At 43.5% G+C, this 14549-nt stretch overlaps 1 protein-coding gene across 3 annotated transcripts in view; it reads right to left on the reverse strand.

The window, feature by feature from the left end:
- Positions 1-8674, reverse strand: part of LOC120304337 (GRAM domain-containing protein 2B-like) — a 48205-nt gene extending 39531 nt beyond the window's left edge. Inside the window, exon 1 of one of the 3 annotated variants that reach the window (XM_039334765.1) lies at positions 8578-8674. Coding sequence is in view for 1 of the 3 variants with exons in the window: in XM_039334763.1 (XP_039190697.1) it covers positions 8518-8570 (53 nt within the window). In the remaining 2 variants the exon portion in view is untranslated. Of the gene's footprint in view, positions 1-8517 lie in introns of all 3 variants that reach the window. The other 2 variants (XM_039334763.1, XM_039334761.1) reach the window with 2 other exon arrangements.
- Positions 8675-14549: the final 5875 nt, after the last annotated feature.

A 14549-nucleotide genomic window follows, 5' to 3' on the forward strand; every position in this document is an offset into this window, starting at 1 on the left:
TAGGCCACAGCCCAATAATGGGTCACGGCTTACAGGTTGGGAACCCCTTCCTTAAGGTCACCTACATCCCATTTGAAACTGCAGACATACTGCAGCAACCCTGAACATTAGGAAAATGAATCAGAAAATCAGGAATCAGGAAAACAAATCAGATCATCTATTCAACATCTTCCAACAAAATGGACATCTGTGTACCTTCATCAAAAAGTGCCTGACCACTCAACCCATAGCACAACCAACACAAGCTGTGAAAAAGGTAACACTGCCATACATCACAAACATCTCTGAAACAAACAACAGACTATTACAACCACATGGCATCACTTTAGCATTCAAAGCAACGATAGCTCTCCAAAACATCCTAAGTAAACCAAAAGACCCAACTGCTCAGAAGAAAAAATATAAGTAATCTTACAACGCACAGCCACTATATAGGACAAAGAAGCAGGAAACTGTCATAGCATCCATGAACACAACTAGCAATCAGAAGGCACAATTACATCTTCTTAATTGCAAAACACATGGATAGACTTCACCATAGTTTCAACTGGGAAACTATGACCATCCTAGACCAAGCCAAGTCCAAAGTCACTAGAGAATTCTTGGAAGCTTGGCACTCTCATAAATCAGCCATCAATTGGCAATAAACGCCATCATTCAAAAAAGGCAGTCAAAAAACTAAAAAGGAAACAAAAAGATCAAAATGCCTCTTCTCCAGCAATCAACATCCAGATAAGCAGAGATTAACACCAAGTTTGGGGGACGTGAAAGGAGCCTCCCTGGAAGATTGCATTATGTTTGACAATTGGACATCCCTTGGACAGTGGTGCTGTCACCGGCAAATCCTTTCAATTCAGAGGCACCCTTTGGTTAGCTTTGTAGGTGCTTCTGACATGAACACAAACAGAGCACCAAGATTAACACTAGACCAACAATCAAACAAACGGTAAACAACCAAGGAACTACCAACTCAGACAAACAGTCAGACAGTAAACCACAGCCTAATCAAGGAACTACTTAGAATATTCCCACCAACACTGGTGGACAAGTCACTGGTATATAAACATAGAGTAAACCCCGCTTTCTCCTAGCTCTGCTGATGTTACCTAGTTGGGTAATAAAACATCTGGAAGAAAACAACCAACCTCAGAGAGCACCAGACAAGAATCCAGACCTCTGTAAATGTTTCTGATATTGAGAGTAACTAAGAAGAATCTCGATTTAGCTGGAATTTGGGTTTGGCTAGTCTAAATAAAAGAAGAAATAGGGGAGACATGATAGCAGTATTCCAGTATCTGAAGCACTGTCACAAGGAAGAGCGAGTCACGTTGTTCACCAGAGCACCAAAGGGAAGGATGAGACACAATGGTTGGAAATTGATCAAGGAGAGAAGCAACCTGGAATTAAGGAGAAACTTCCTGACAGTGAGGACAATCAACCAGTGGAACAGCTTGCCTCCAGAAATCGTGGGCGCTCCATCACTGGAGATTTTTAAGAAGAGACTATAGGTTCTTCTGTTTGAGTGGGGAGCTGGACTAGAAGACCACCAAGGTCCCTTCCAGCTCTATTCTATTCTATTCTATTCTATTCTATTCTATTCTATTCTATTCTATTCTATTCTATTCTATTCTACTTTTGTTTTAGAAAGCTGCATTTACAATACATGTCAGATTTCTCTGAACTTGAAATCTTTCGGGATTCGTACTCCAAGATTTCAAAGACAGAAATCAGTGAATGCACCTTGTTTCTAAGCACACCAGTGTAGGTGATGTGCACACAGATGAGGGCAGCACTTAATGTGCAACTTAGATTTTCACATATTGTAGTACAGCCTCATCTAAAAGTACTCCTCACCTTATGAATACAAGTGGAATCAAAATTCTATTGCTAAGAAAGCCAGTTGTTAAGTGAGTCACGACCAGCGTTATGACTTTTTTGCACAATTACTAAACAAGTCCCTGCAGTTGTTAAGTGAATCACACAGCTGTTAAGCAAATCCAACTTCCCTCATTGATTTTGCTTGGTGGAAGTCATATGGGAAAACTGCAAATGTTGATCACCTGACCTGGGATGTTGCAATTGTCATAAATACAAGCTGGTTGCCAAGCATCCAAATTTTGATCACGTGGATACTGCAGTGGTCATAAGTGCGAGGACTGGTCATTTGTCGATTTTTTTTCCAGTGCTGTTGTAACTTCAAATGGTTGCTAAATGAATCATGGTAAGTCGAGGACTGTCTGTATTCTAGTGCTCTCTGGACATAATTCCCATCAACCTCAGCCGGCATGGCTGCTGCTTGCCTGAAATACAAGTTGCAATCCATCCCATCCGGCTGCAGAGCTGTGGTTTGCCTAACCTATTTTTAAGCCCACAGCCTCACACATCCTCTTTGCTTTAAAATCAGTGATGACAACTGACAGATTTAGAAACCATATAATGAAGGCGTCTCAGATGCCCTTGGCTTGGGCTTATGTTATACTTAAAGAAGAAGAAAAAATAAGCTCCTTTTTTTCCATGTTGGCACACTAACTAGGCATTAAAGCACATTCAAGAAGACGTGGCAGAGCAGCTGATTGCTTCTGAATCACAATTTCCTGCTTGTTGTCAGCTTTTGTGTTTTTTTCTTCACAGTAGCCATTAGTGTATTTTGGCTCTTAGCCTTTTCTTGCAGGACTTCTATTTTGTGAATTATAGGCAAGGGTGTGGAAGTGCAGGGCAGGGAACAATTTGAGCATGTCAAACCAATTCTGAAACATTGCCAAGAAAACTGCCAGAACTAGTCCAGGCAGTTGCCAGGAGTGTGACTTCAAAGCACAAAAAAGAAAAGAGACAAGAAACAAAATGAAGCAAAGCAAAAGGAAACTAGTTAGGGCTGAGTTTGTATAATTCCCCTTAACCACAAACTAGCATACTGCCTTATGTCGTATGAACCCAATCTTAAACAAAGCCTGCAAAGATAAGATTTTAATTTGTTCTGCATCTACAAACTGGGGCCTGCGGGTCTGTGTTGTTGTGTTACCACTGAACTAAATGGAGGTGTATTTATGTGATAGGCCTGCTGTCTATAAAGGACATTCTAGGCTCAGACATTTTTCAAGAGACAAGGAAAATTTATTTATATGGCCTCCCAACTCACTCATATTGACTCCAGACAACTTATAAAGATAAAACCGCAGGACAAAACCGAATTAAACCCCCACCCCCTGCTGATAATAATCAGATCAACCACTGACAATCAGATTAGCCACTGACAACAATCAGATCAGGGGTCCCCAACCTGTAGGCAATGGCCTACTATTGGGCTGTGGCCTATTCGCAATCAGGACATGTGAGTGGTGGGCTGGCATGCACACGTGTGTTTGCAGCCGCACTTGTGCGAACAGTAGGCACCAGTTCTCACAGCTCCACTCGTGCCATTGCTCACAGCCTCATGCCACTCACATAAATGAAACTGTAAGTGCATATGCCTGCCCCTCACACAAAACCATCCCCTCTCCCCCCCCGCCCCCGTGCTGGGCCACCAAATCGGAAAGATTGGGGAACCTGCTCTATATCACTCTGGGGTTCCCAGGCCTGTTGACATAACCATAGTGTGAGGAGTAAAAATTTTCCAAGGGTTTTGGAAAACAAAACAAGTTTTATTAAAGCTTTTGCAAAATCTGGGGTACCCTTCTATATGCAAATAAAGGGCCACATTGAATGAATTTCTGCATAGGTTTTTATACTCTGTCCCGTGCATCACGCCATATCCTTCCAGCTGAAACCCAGTTGATAGGTTTCAATTGATCACATACTTTTCTGACCGCCTAGCAACCATTACAAATACCAAATCCTCCAATTATTAGATCACAAGCCCCTTTTGTTCCTGTTTTAGCTTCCCTTCCTTGTCTATAGCATGATTTGTAACATCTTGCTAATTAAGGGTATAGTCTTATCTACAAGATGAACTGTTACCCAAACTGGATAATTGCAATTATAAAAGATTTATATCTTCCCTTGTTTATCTATAAAAGTGCCTGGATTTCAACTAGAAGTTACGTATGTAACAGAGTTCATGCTTCTGTTAAACATGGCTGCACTTTGGTTCATAGTTATACTTTAAAATACTAATTCTGGGCAGTTTTTATAAAGAATAAACCTTATATAAATGAATAGTATGTTATTCATAAGCTATATGCTATTCTGCAATAGTGTGCACTATTCGAAAAGTATGCTTTAAGTCAGTGTATATAGTTTATTACTCCATCTTACTATGTCTCTTTTCCTAAAAATACCCTGGCTACGTGCTCCTATAAGCCTATTCCTTTAACACAGTGGTTCTCAACCTTTTTAATGCCACGACCCCCAACCGGTCATAAGTCGAGGACTAAACCGGTCGTAAGTCGAGGACTACGCAACCAGTCGTACATCGAGGACTTTCCCTGCCTGGGAGCACCGCACATGCGTGGTGCCGCCCCCTGCGCCGGCCAAGGCGTAGCTGGCAAGCAGAAGAGACGGAGCAGGCCGACCACCGGCTGGGCCACCAGCTGGCCCAGCCCAAGGGAGGTAAGGCACCCGCCGGAAAAGGGAAAAAAAATGGCGGACAGCCTTGCTTGTCGACCCCCGTGAAACAGTCGATCGACCCCAAATAGGGTCGCGACCCATAGTTTGAGAACCGCTGCTTTAACAGAAATGAAAAATTATAACATGTACATTTCTTGGGTACCTTACAATAGCTTCAGGTGTCTTAAGTGAGAGCCAATCTTATCCCCGCAGGGATGATGTTCCACAGGGTGGAGCCACCACTGCAGCATTGTAGTGCAATGGTTAGAACCCAATATTGCAGGCTAATTGGCAGAATTAGAGCTGCCAGCAGTTTGATTCTCACTGGATCAAGGTTGACTCAGCCTTCCATCCTTTGAGGTCGGTAAAATGAGGACCCAGATTGTTGGGAGCAATATGCTGATTCTGTAAACTGCTTAGAGAGGGCTGTAAAGCACTGTGAAGCGGTATATAAGTCTAAGTGCTATTGCTATTGCTATCATGCTCAAAAATCATGATTTTTGAGATTGATAAGGGGACTAAGTGTGTGACCTATGTCTATATGGTAACATGATACAATTTGAGGACTCCACTTTCTTCTTTGATCTTTAAAAAGCTGCACTGGCTTTTATGCTGTTTCACTCTAGCTCCTAGTTTTCAAAATTCAGACTGGTTTTACTTTAAATGTATTCATACTTTTGCCTTGATCTCTGGACTGTTGAAGGTCAGGATTTGCTTCCAACTGTTATAAAACACATTTATATCTCAGAAGAACCTTGATTCTTGAGAAAAAAAAGTGATAGATGATAACACCTATCCCAAGGACAACCTGAAAATTCTTCCAGTGAACAGAGAGTAGAATGCATTTATTAGCACTATTCCATTTAGCTATTCAGTTGCTATTCATTTATTCTGGTGCGTGGCATTTCTGATAGCAGCTTAGCCTCTTACTCTTCGGGGTGGAAGGGTTGTGTCTGTGCATACATAGACAGAAGAATGGTTTGCTCAGCACACTTTTTTGTCTGATTCAGCAACTTGTTCTACAGATACCAAGAAAATAGATTCTATCTACCTACTGAGAGATAGCCGCAAGGCCCGTCACCTCTATCAGTGCTAGGCTGCATCTCTTTTGCACAATTTTTGAGCCCTTCTCATCCTTCTAGGTCAGTGGTTCTCAACCTTTTTAATGCCGCGACCCACAACCGGTCGTAAGTCGATGACTACTCAACCGTCGTAAGTCAAGGACTACTCAACTGGTGCATTACCGTTTGCAGAATGGGACTTTTGGCGGGCTCAGCAGGGCAGAGACAGCCTGGACAATTCCGATTGGCTTTTGAAAGCCAATAGAATTAGACTCTATTCAAGAGAGTCTATTGGCTTTCAAAAGCCAATAGAACAGTGGTTCTCAACCTTTCTAATGCCGTGACCCCATAATACAGTTCCCCATGTTGTGGTGACCCCCAACCACTTATACATCACCGGGTGCCAAGAGCGTGGCCAAAGAAAAGGGGGAAAAATAGCGGACAGCCTTGTTTGGCGACCCCTGTGAAATGGTCGTTCGACCCCAAATGGGGTCCCGACCCACAGGTTGAGAACCACTGCAATAGAATAAAAGGGAATAGCACAGCTAAGGAAAAGGGAGAAAAATGGCGGACTGCGTTGTTTGGCGACCCCCGTGAAATGGTCGTTCGACCCCAAATGGGGTCCTGACCCACAGGTTGAGAACCACTGTTCTAGGTGGAGAAGAAATCATTTCCACTTTTTGTCCAAAGGAAAACAACAATTTTACAAGATGTTCGTGCATGTAGGGTGCCAAGCGCACATCTCCAGGGACAAAATCCTGCTTTTCTTTCCAGAGATTTTCAACTTTCATGATTTGCAAACACCTATTCTACTTCAGAGCAAGACTCTGTAAAGGAATTCCTTCCAGAGACATTTTCAGAGGCTGCAGATTGGAAGCAAAACAAACCAATCGCACCTTTATTTCCTCACAGTTTTTGATTAACACTAAAGTCATCATGAAATAAAGAAATTTGAAAGCCGTCCAAAGAATGAGGGTGAACAAATAAAATCCTCTGAAACCACAGGTAACTTCTCTATGACCACAATTGAGCCCAACATGTCTGTTGCTAAGTAGGACAGTTAAGTGAATTTTGCCCCATTTTACGACCTTTCTTGCCACAGTTGTTAAGTGAATTACTACAGCTATTAGTAACCTGGTTGCTAAGTGAATGTGGCTTCTCCATTGATTTTACTTGTCAGAAGGTCACAAAAGGTGATCACATGACCCTGGGACAACGTCATAAATATGAGTCAATTGCCAACTATCTGAATTTTGACCATGTGACTACGGAGATGCTACAACAGTTGTTAAGTGTGGAAAATGGTCATAAGTAATTTTTTTCAGTGCTGTTGTAACCATTTGAAGAATCACTAAATGAACTGTTGTGAATCAAGGACTACCTGTACTCAGAGCAACAGACCATATCTAGAAACTTTTCAAAGCTTTACAGTAAATGCTGTAAATCAGACCTGATTTTCTGGCAAGGACGTGAATTCTCCTGTCCTACCATAAAGTAAGGCCTTGCTAATTTTGTTTCCAAGAAAGCAGTGGTGGGATTCAAATACCTGAACAACTGGTTCTCTTATTTGATGAAGGCCTGGCCCTCCGAGGCCTAGAACGAACTTCCAGAAGTGGCATCCATGCACTTCCGATGGGCTGTTCTAGACCTGGGAGGCTTCTTCCAGGCCTCCGAGGCCTAGAATGGACTTCCGGAAGCAATGTTCATTCAGCCGGTTTTCCAAACTCAGCAAAATTCAGCTACCGGTTCTGCCAAACCTGTGCGAAGCGGCTGAATCCCACCACTGCAAGAAAGGTATGATTTTGTATGGTTTTTAATTGTATTAATACCATTATATTACATGGATACAGCCATTTCATGTGTAAGATAATAGCTTGGGGAGGAATCATATATTGTTATGACTATGCTAGAGGAATTCCTGACATCACCATGGGAAAAATGTTGTTTATCTAAGATTTCAAAGAGCTGCTACTAAAAATTATTATTAAAATAACTCCCCCAGGATTGTTCTTTAGAAGCTTTGGCCACTGATCAAATAGGTTCAAAAGTCCATAGCAGAGACAATCTGCCCAGCATTCAGAAGTTCACGGATGAAAGCAAATAGTATGTGTCCCAGGTTAACAACAACAACAACAACAACAACAACAACAATAATAATAATGTTGGAAGGGACCTTGGAGGTCATCAAGTCCAACCCCCTGGATAAAGTTGCAGGATCCAATCTTGGTCAGTCACCAGGACCAGAAGTTTAGTCTTCCGAGCCCATCATTCCAGTAGAGAGAAGTTCCCCAAGGATGAGCTCCAGCATGAGTCTGAAAGGTAAGAAGACTAAACCTGTGGCTCCAGTAACTGACCTGGATTGGATCCTGCATTCACAAGTTGAGGGGGTCAACCTCTTTTCTAAAGCACCAGAAGGCAAGATAGGAAACACCGGATGGAAACTAATCAAGGAGAGACGCAGCCTAAAACTAAGGAGAAATTTCCCAACAGTGAGAACAATTAACCAGTGAAATGCCTTGCCTTCAGAAGTTGTGGTTGTTCCATCATTGGAGGGTTTTAAAAAGAAACTGGCCACTTGTCTACAATGGTATATGGTCTCCTGCTCAAGCAGGGGGTTGGACTAGAAGATCTCCAAGATCCCTTCCAACTCTGTTTATTCTATTCTATTCTATTCTATTCTATTCTATTCTATTCTATTCTATTCTATTCTATTCTATTCTATTCTATTCTCCTGTCCTTGGCATCTTTAATTCTGCTTAATTAATTAGTTCCCTGTGATTTAGTAATTTCTCACTTTCAATCACACTGAAACACACACACACACACACACACACAGAGCCAGTGTGGTTTCTGATCCCCTTCTCTCTTATACAAAGGAGTACAATAAGAAACCCTGCCCAATCAAAACACTTACAGCTGGCTTGGTGATACCAAGACAGGATCTTCAGCCAGGTGGTCATCCTCCATTTCTCACCTTTTCACTCTGGCCTCCTGTGTCTGTTGGCAGCTGTTTTAAACCACAGGTAGGGTGGGAAAAGTCCAAAGCTCACCCTGGCTGGTTTTCATCTGCTTCAAACACTCCAGGAAGTTTGTGTTGATTGGAGCACAAATTGTGTAATGCAAATTGCCGGGAAACATATCCTTTAAAGAATGTCCATGCCATGGCAGGTGATTTCCCCTACTTTCAAGGAAATTGCAGAAGGCCACTTCAGTGTTGCCAAAGATAACACCTTTTGCACAGCATGTTCTTAATGTCCTTGACAACACACCAGGGTGGTGGATGGGGAGCAGTAGTGACACATTTGTGTTTTATTCATGGGAGGTGGTGGAGAAAAATGTTGCATAAAGTTTGGTTATGTTTGCCAAACATCCTGAACCAGCAACATTTGAGACTGGTGTGTTTCTGCTAACCAATCCTACATGGTGATTTTACAGCTCCATCTGTTGTGTGAATGCAAAACCTTTAATTCAGGGGTCCCCAACCCCCAGGCCGTGGACCAGCACCTGTCAGAATCCAGTCTGTGAAAACAAGTGAAGCCCCATCTGCACACACGTGGGACACAGGCAGCGCATGAAACCATGGGCCCCACGGTCCACGGAAAAACCTCTCCACAGATCCTGTTCCTGGTTCCCAAAAAGTTGGGGGCTGCTCAGTGGTGGGATTCAGCCAGTTCGCACCACTTCAGCAGAACCAGTAGCTAATTTTTTGTTGCCCAGGCCCAGAATGGACTTCTGGAAGCAACATCCACACAGAGAACCAGTTATTCACATATTTGAATCCCACCACTGGGGCTGCTGCTTTAATTAATTCAGGAACACAAGATTAAGTGTCACACAGAATGTAGCATTGCCTAAATCTTGATTTAAAAAGTCGGACAATCTTTTTTGATGTCAGGATGGCATAGCTTTAGTGATGGCAGATTCAAATGGTGCACAAGTGATTTCCTTAACGAAAACTGGGTTTATTATAAAAACACAGACACACACAGACACACAGACACACACACGGGAGTTTTTCTTTCTGTAAGTAGTGCTTCAGCTTATTATTTTACAATGATACATTGTACATTTCTATTTCCGTCTAACCTACCGGATGTTAACCTACTTTAACCATCCTAAAAATTCTATGTGCTATCTTTGTCAGGGGTGAACTGCAGGGAGGGAATCAAAAAAGGCAAGATGGCAGCTGCAATCATACCATTGAAGTCTTGCTCTTTTTAATGTATGTCCCAATAAATGTGGTTTTGATGGCATGGTTGTGGGCTGCCATCTTGACTGTTTTGACCTTTCCCTAATCTCCTTCCCTGACTTTTATGATGTTATCTTACCTTATAGAGTACCTATGTTCTCACTTATGCAATATGTACTATCATTATCGACTTGAGATCTAGTTTTAATTTCCTTCTTGCCATGCTGAGGGGAAAGGGAGAGGTTTCCAAGCTGAGCCATGCTGGCTCAGGAATTCTGGGAGTTGAAGTCCACGAGTCATAAAAGAGCCAAGGTTGCCTACCCCTGGCTTAGACCAAACTCACTCTGAGTTCTGCCATTGCAATTCAGCCTAAGAATGTCAACATTAAAGAGGCTTTCCCCTTGAATTTCTAAAGCAGTGGTGGCGAACCTATGGCACGTGTGCCAGAGGCGGCACTCCGAGCCGTCTCTGTGGGCATGCGCGTCATGCCCCAGAGATGGCAACCGTCCCTCTTCAACCAGCCGCCCGCTAACTCACCAAGGTCCCACGTGGCCAGATGCATCCCAGCATGGCTGGTTTCCCTTCCCCCCCTCTGTCCCATCCCTCCTGGCCTCGCATGCTCTCCTTTTCCTGGGCACGACCCACTGCATCGCCGCCTCAGCTGTCGGCCAGCCGTCCAGCTCAGAGGCGGCTTCTCTGAATTGCTGGTGGCTGGCTGCGGAGGCCCAGAGTGTGGCGGTCAAGGGGCCGGCAGGCTGTGGCTGCTGACGGACACTGTCGGCCCCCATGCGCTCGCTGGCCTCTGTGTATGGGGGCCGATGGTGTCAGGCAGCAGCTGTCCTGGCCTCTGCATTGCCTTGCCCTGCGACAATGGCACCCCCGCCCTGCTTCGCCTTGCCTCCCCTCAGGACAACCCTCCTGCCCACCGACCCACCTGCCAGAGATCCCCTGGATCTTCCCCAACCCTGCCCGGCCTCCACAGGCGTTCCTCCCCATGAGCAACATCAAGGTGACCACACCCACCTTGGTCACACCCACCCAGTTTGCCATGACCACCACAGCCACGCCCACCCAGTGGGCCACGCCCACCTGGCACCAGGCGATACATAAGTGGGTTTTGGGTTGCAGTTTGGGCATTCAGTCTCTAAAAGGTTCGCCACCACTGCCCTAAAGTGTGGGACTGTTTATTGGACATTAATGAGATTTAAAAAAACAACAACCCACGTGCATATTCTTTCCACGTGTCATGGCACACACCTTTGATATTTACTCTTTCTGTATATTTAGAAAATTCAGAAAGATTAGCTGCAGATTATTTTCAAGACCTGCCCTTAGAAACTATGTATTCTAAGCCCAGTGAATCATCTGATCAATTATAGGAATGTTGAACAAATTTGGATGTTAACATTCAATTTCTCATTTTAGTACTCAAAAACTCAGCCATTGAAATTTACACTTTGAATATTTCAAGGCAATGTACTCTGTTTTTTTTAAAAAAAAATCTTCACAGGGATGTGCATCATTTGTGAAATTTATTTAGATATGCTTTGGAGAAAAATGAGTAATAATAAAATGCATTGGGTCAAACTGCAAACGTAAATGTACTATGACTGGATAAAAAGTCACCCCCTTTTTGTATGTCCTTTTTAAAAAGAAACGACGCCATCAAGTTAGTCCTGGCATTTTCAAAAAGAAAAATAAGAAAATGAGAGAAATGAACAGATAGCATAGTCCAAAGATTTACTTTTGACATTAGGTCTAGGAGCATTTTGCTTAGCTGGGAAAACTGATGGCTCTTAATAACAGAAGAATGACGTGGCTACCAGCTCAGATCAAAGGTCTGGTTGTCTCTGGGGGAAAAAAATAGAAAGATAATGTGTTCCCGCACTGCCACTATTATTATCCAGAGCAGAGCCATTCAAAGGATCAGAGGGTGCCAATACAGTCAATATGATAGTCATAAGATCACGTGAAGTATTAATACCACTTTACAATGCCTTGGTAAGGCCACACTTGGAATACTGCATCCAGTTTTGGTCACCATGATGTAAAAAAGATGTTGAGACTCTAGAAAGAGTACAGAGAAGAGCAACAAAGATGATTAGGGGACTGGAGGCTAAAGCATATAAGGAAAGGCTGATGGAATTGGGTATGTCTAGTTTAACGAAGAGAAGGACGAGGGGGGACATGATAGCAGTGTTCCAATATCTCAGGGGCTGCCACAAAGAAGAGGGAGTGAAGCTATTTTCCAAGGCTCCTGAAGGCAGGACAAGAAGCAACGGATGGAAACTCATCAAGGAGAGAAGCAACCTAGAACTACGGAGAAACTTCCTGACAGTGAGAACAATTAATCAGTGGAACAACCTGCCTCCAGAAGCGGTGAATGCTCCAACACTGGAAGTTTTTAAGAAGAGACTGGACGGCCATTTGTCTGAAATGGTGTAGGGTTTCCTGCCTGAGCAGAGGGTTGGATCAAATGACCTCCAACGTCCCTTCCATCATCATCATCATCATCATGATTATTATTATTATCATCTGCCTATTCCCTCCTCCCCAGCACTATGGACATCCTGTTTCAGAACTGATATACTGAAACATCTTTATAGCCTGTGAGAGGACACTCTACCTGAAAACTGACCAGCACCTGGGCTGTTGGTGCCCTGTCCCTTTAACACAGGCCTGGGCATTTTATAGCCTACAGGCCACATCCACCTGGAGGCAGTCCCAGTCTGACTCACAGTGTTGGGGGCTTGGAATGGGGCGTCAGCAACATCAGCATCAGGGATGGGGTATTGGTGCGGCATCGGTGCAGGTGGTGTGGTGCATTAGTGGAGGACAGGACATTGGTACAGCAGTGGTGTTGGGGGATGGGGAGGTGGGTAGTGGTGGAGGTTGGAGATGGAGCATCAGTGTGATGTTGGCAAAAGGGGTGGGGTGGCATCAGAAGAAGGGGAGGTGACAGTGCAATGACAGCAGCAACTGGGGGACAGGGCAGTGGCCTTCCACAATGGTGCCAATTTTTCATGCGGCCCCTTTGGGGACATTAATTGCCCACCCCTGCTTTAAAACAGTGGTGTTGGGGATGGTGGTGTGGTAGTGAGAGGGGAGGTGGGTTGTGTTTGATTGGGAAACTAAAACAGCCTGAAGCAGCCTAAAGCCTGTGTTTAGACCAGGGGTAGGCAACCTTGGTTCTTTTATGACTCGTGGACTTCAACTCCCAGAATTCCTGAGCCAACATAGCTGGCTGGCTCAGGAATTCTGGGAGTTGAAGTCCACGAGTCATAAAAGAGCCAAGATTGCCCACTGCAGGAAGTCAGATAAACCATTCTACTCGGAAACTGCTTCTGGACTTTGTGCCTGAGGTGGAAAAAAAATAAAACTTTGATTTTGGGTTTTACCGATTAGATAGGTTTGTTGTTATAGAAATGGCTAGTTTATACTAGCATGTAAAAGTAAAAAGTTGAGGTTTGATGCTATTATCTTACTCTACTGCACCAAAGGAAGTCAGAAGTCAACGGCTTTTCTTTCTTTTTAATCCCTTTCCCTACACTTTTTCCTTCCCTTCTCTCTCCCTTATTTTTTCCACTATTTTCTTTTTGTATTTTTGTATTTTATCTTATCAACTAATTTTAAAAATTGGAAAAAAAGGAAGTCAGATCAACCAATCAGTATGAAGGATGTATGTTTCTGCACAATGCATAGTTGAGATTTGGAAGCTGTGTGCATCAGCCCCTCAGCAAGCTATGCTTACCCATCAACCTTATTGCAGCATAACTATGTGTCAATATCTGTGTGTGATTGTGGACAAGTCTAAATCAAGCTTAAAGCAAACAGAAGAGTTATTGTTCTCTAAAAATAGGGCTCACAAAGAGAAGTAATGGAGGAGCAGGAGTAGAACTGGGGAAGAGTGGTATAGTAAACAGTGACTACTAGCCTTTGAATGCTTGTGTGTATGTTGCCTAGAGGCCAGGCGTGCTTGTGTTCACTCTCTGGAGTTTTAGAGCCCACTGAGCTGCGTGTACAGCTAGTCCTTGACTTACAACAGTTCATTTAGTGACCGAAGTTACAACGGCACTGAAAAAAGGGACATAATCGTTTTTCACACTTACCACCATTGCAGCATCTCCATGATCAAAATCTGGATGCTTGGCAACTGATTCATATTTATGACGGTTGCAGTGTCCCGGGGTCACGTGATCCCATTTTGCGACCTTCTGACAAGCAAAGTCAACGGGGAAGCCAGATTCATTTAACAACTGTGTTACTAATTTTACAACTGCAGGGATTCACTTAACGACTGTGGTAAGAAAGGTCATAAAATGAGGCAAAAGTCGCTTAACAAATGTCTCACTTGGTAACAGAAATTCTGGGCTCAATTGTGGGCGTAAGTTGAGGAATGCCTGCACATAAAAGAACCCGTGGCATAGCCATTGACGTCAGTCCAAGCAAGTTTAAATGCGTATGGCGCAATTGCCCTCCAAGAATATCTGAAGGGTTATATTACCCCAGAAACACTAATTTTCCATTGTGACTCTTGTTCTAAGCAACTATTTGGCCAAAGAGAAGAAGGAACAAGCTATCCAATTAGTTTCTAAAATAAATAAGAACACAAAAGGTAGTTAAGGAAACAGAGGATTCCAACAAATGAAAGCTCTACAACCCATCCCACTCTTCCCCCTTCTTATAAAATGTATTGGAGGCACTTTATTTGGTTCTGGGCAAAGAAAAAGTATTTTCAAAGGGAAACGCCCTGCACA

The sequence above is a fragment of the Crotalus tigris genome, unplaced genomic scaffold (assembly GCF_016545835.1).
Source record: "Crotalus tigris isolate CLP2741 ecotype Arizona unplaced genomic scaffold, ASM1654583v1 scf7180000017633.3093840, whole genome shotgun sequence".
Taxonomy (NCBI): domain Eukaryota; kingdom Metazoa; phylum Chordata; class Lepidosauria; order Squamata; family Viperidae; genus Crotalus; species Crotalus tigris.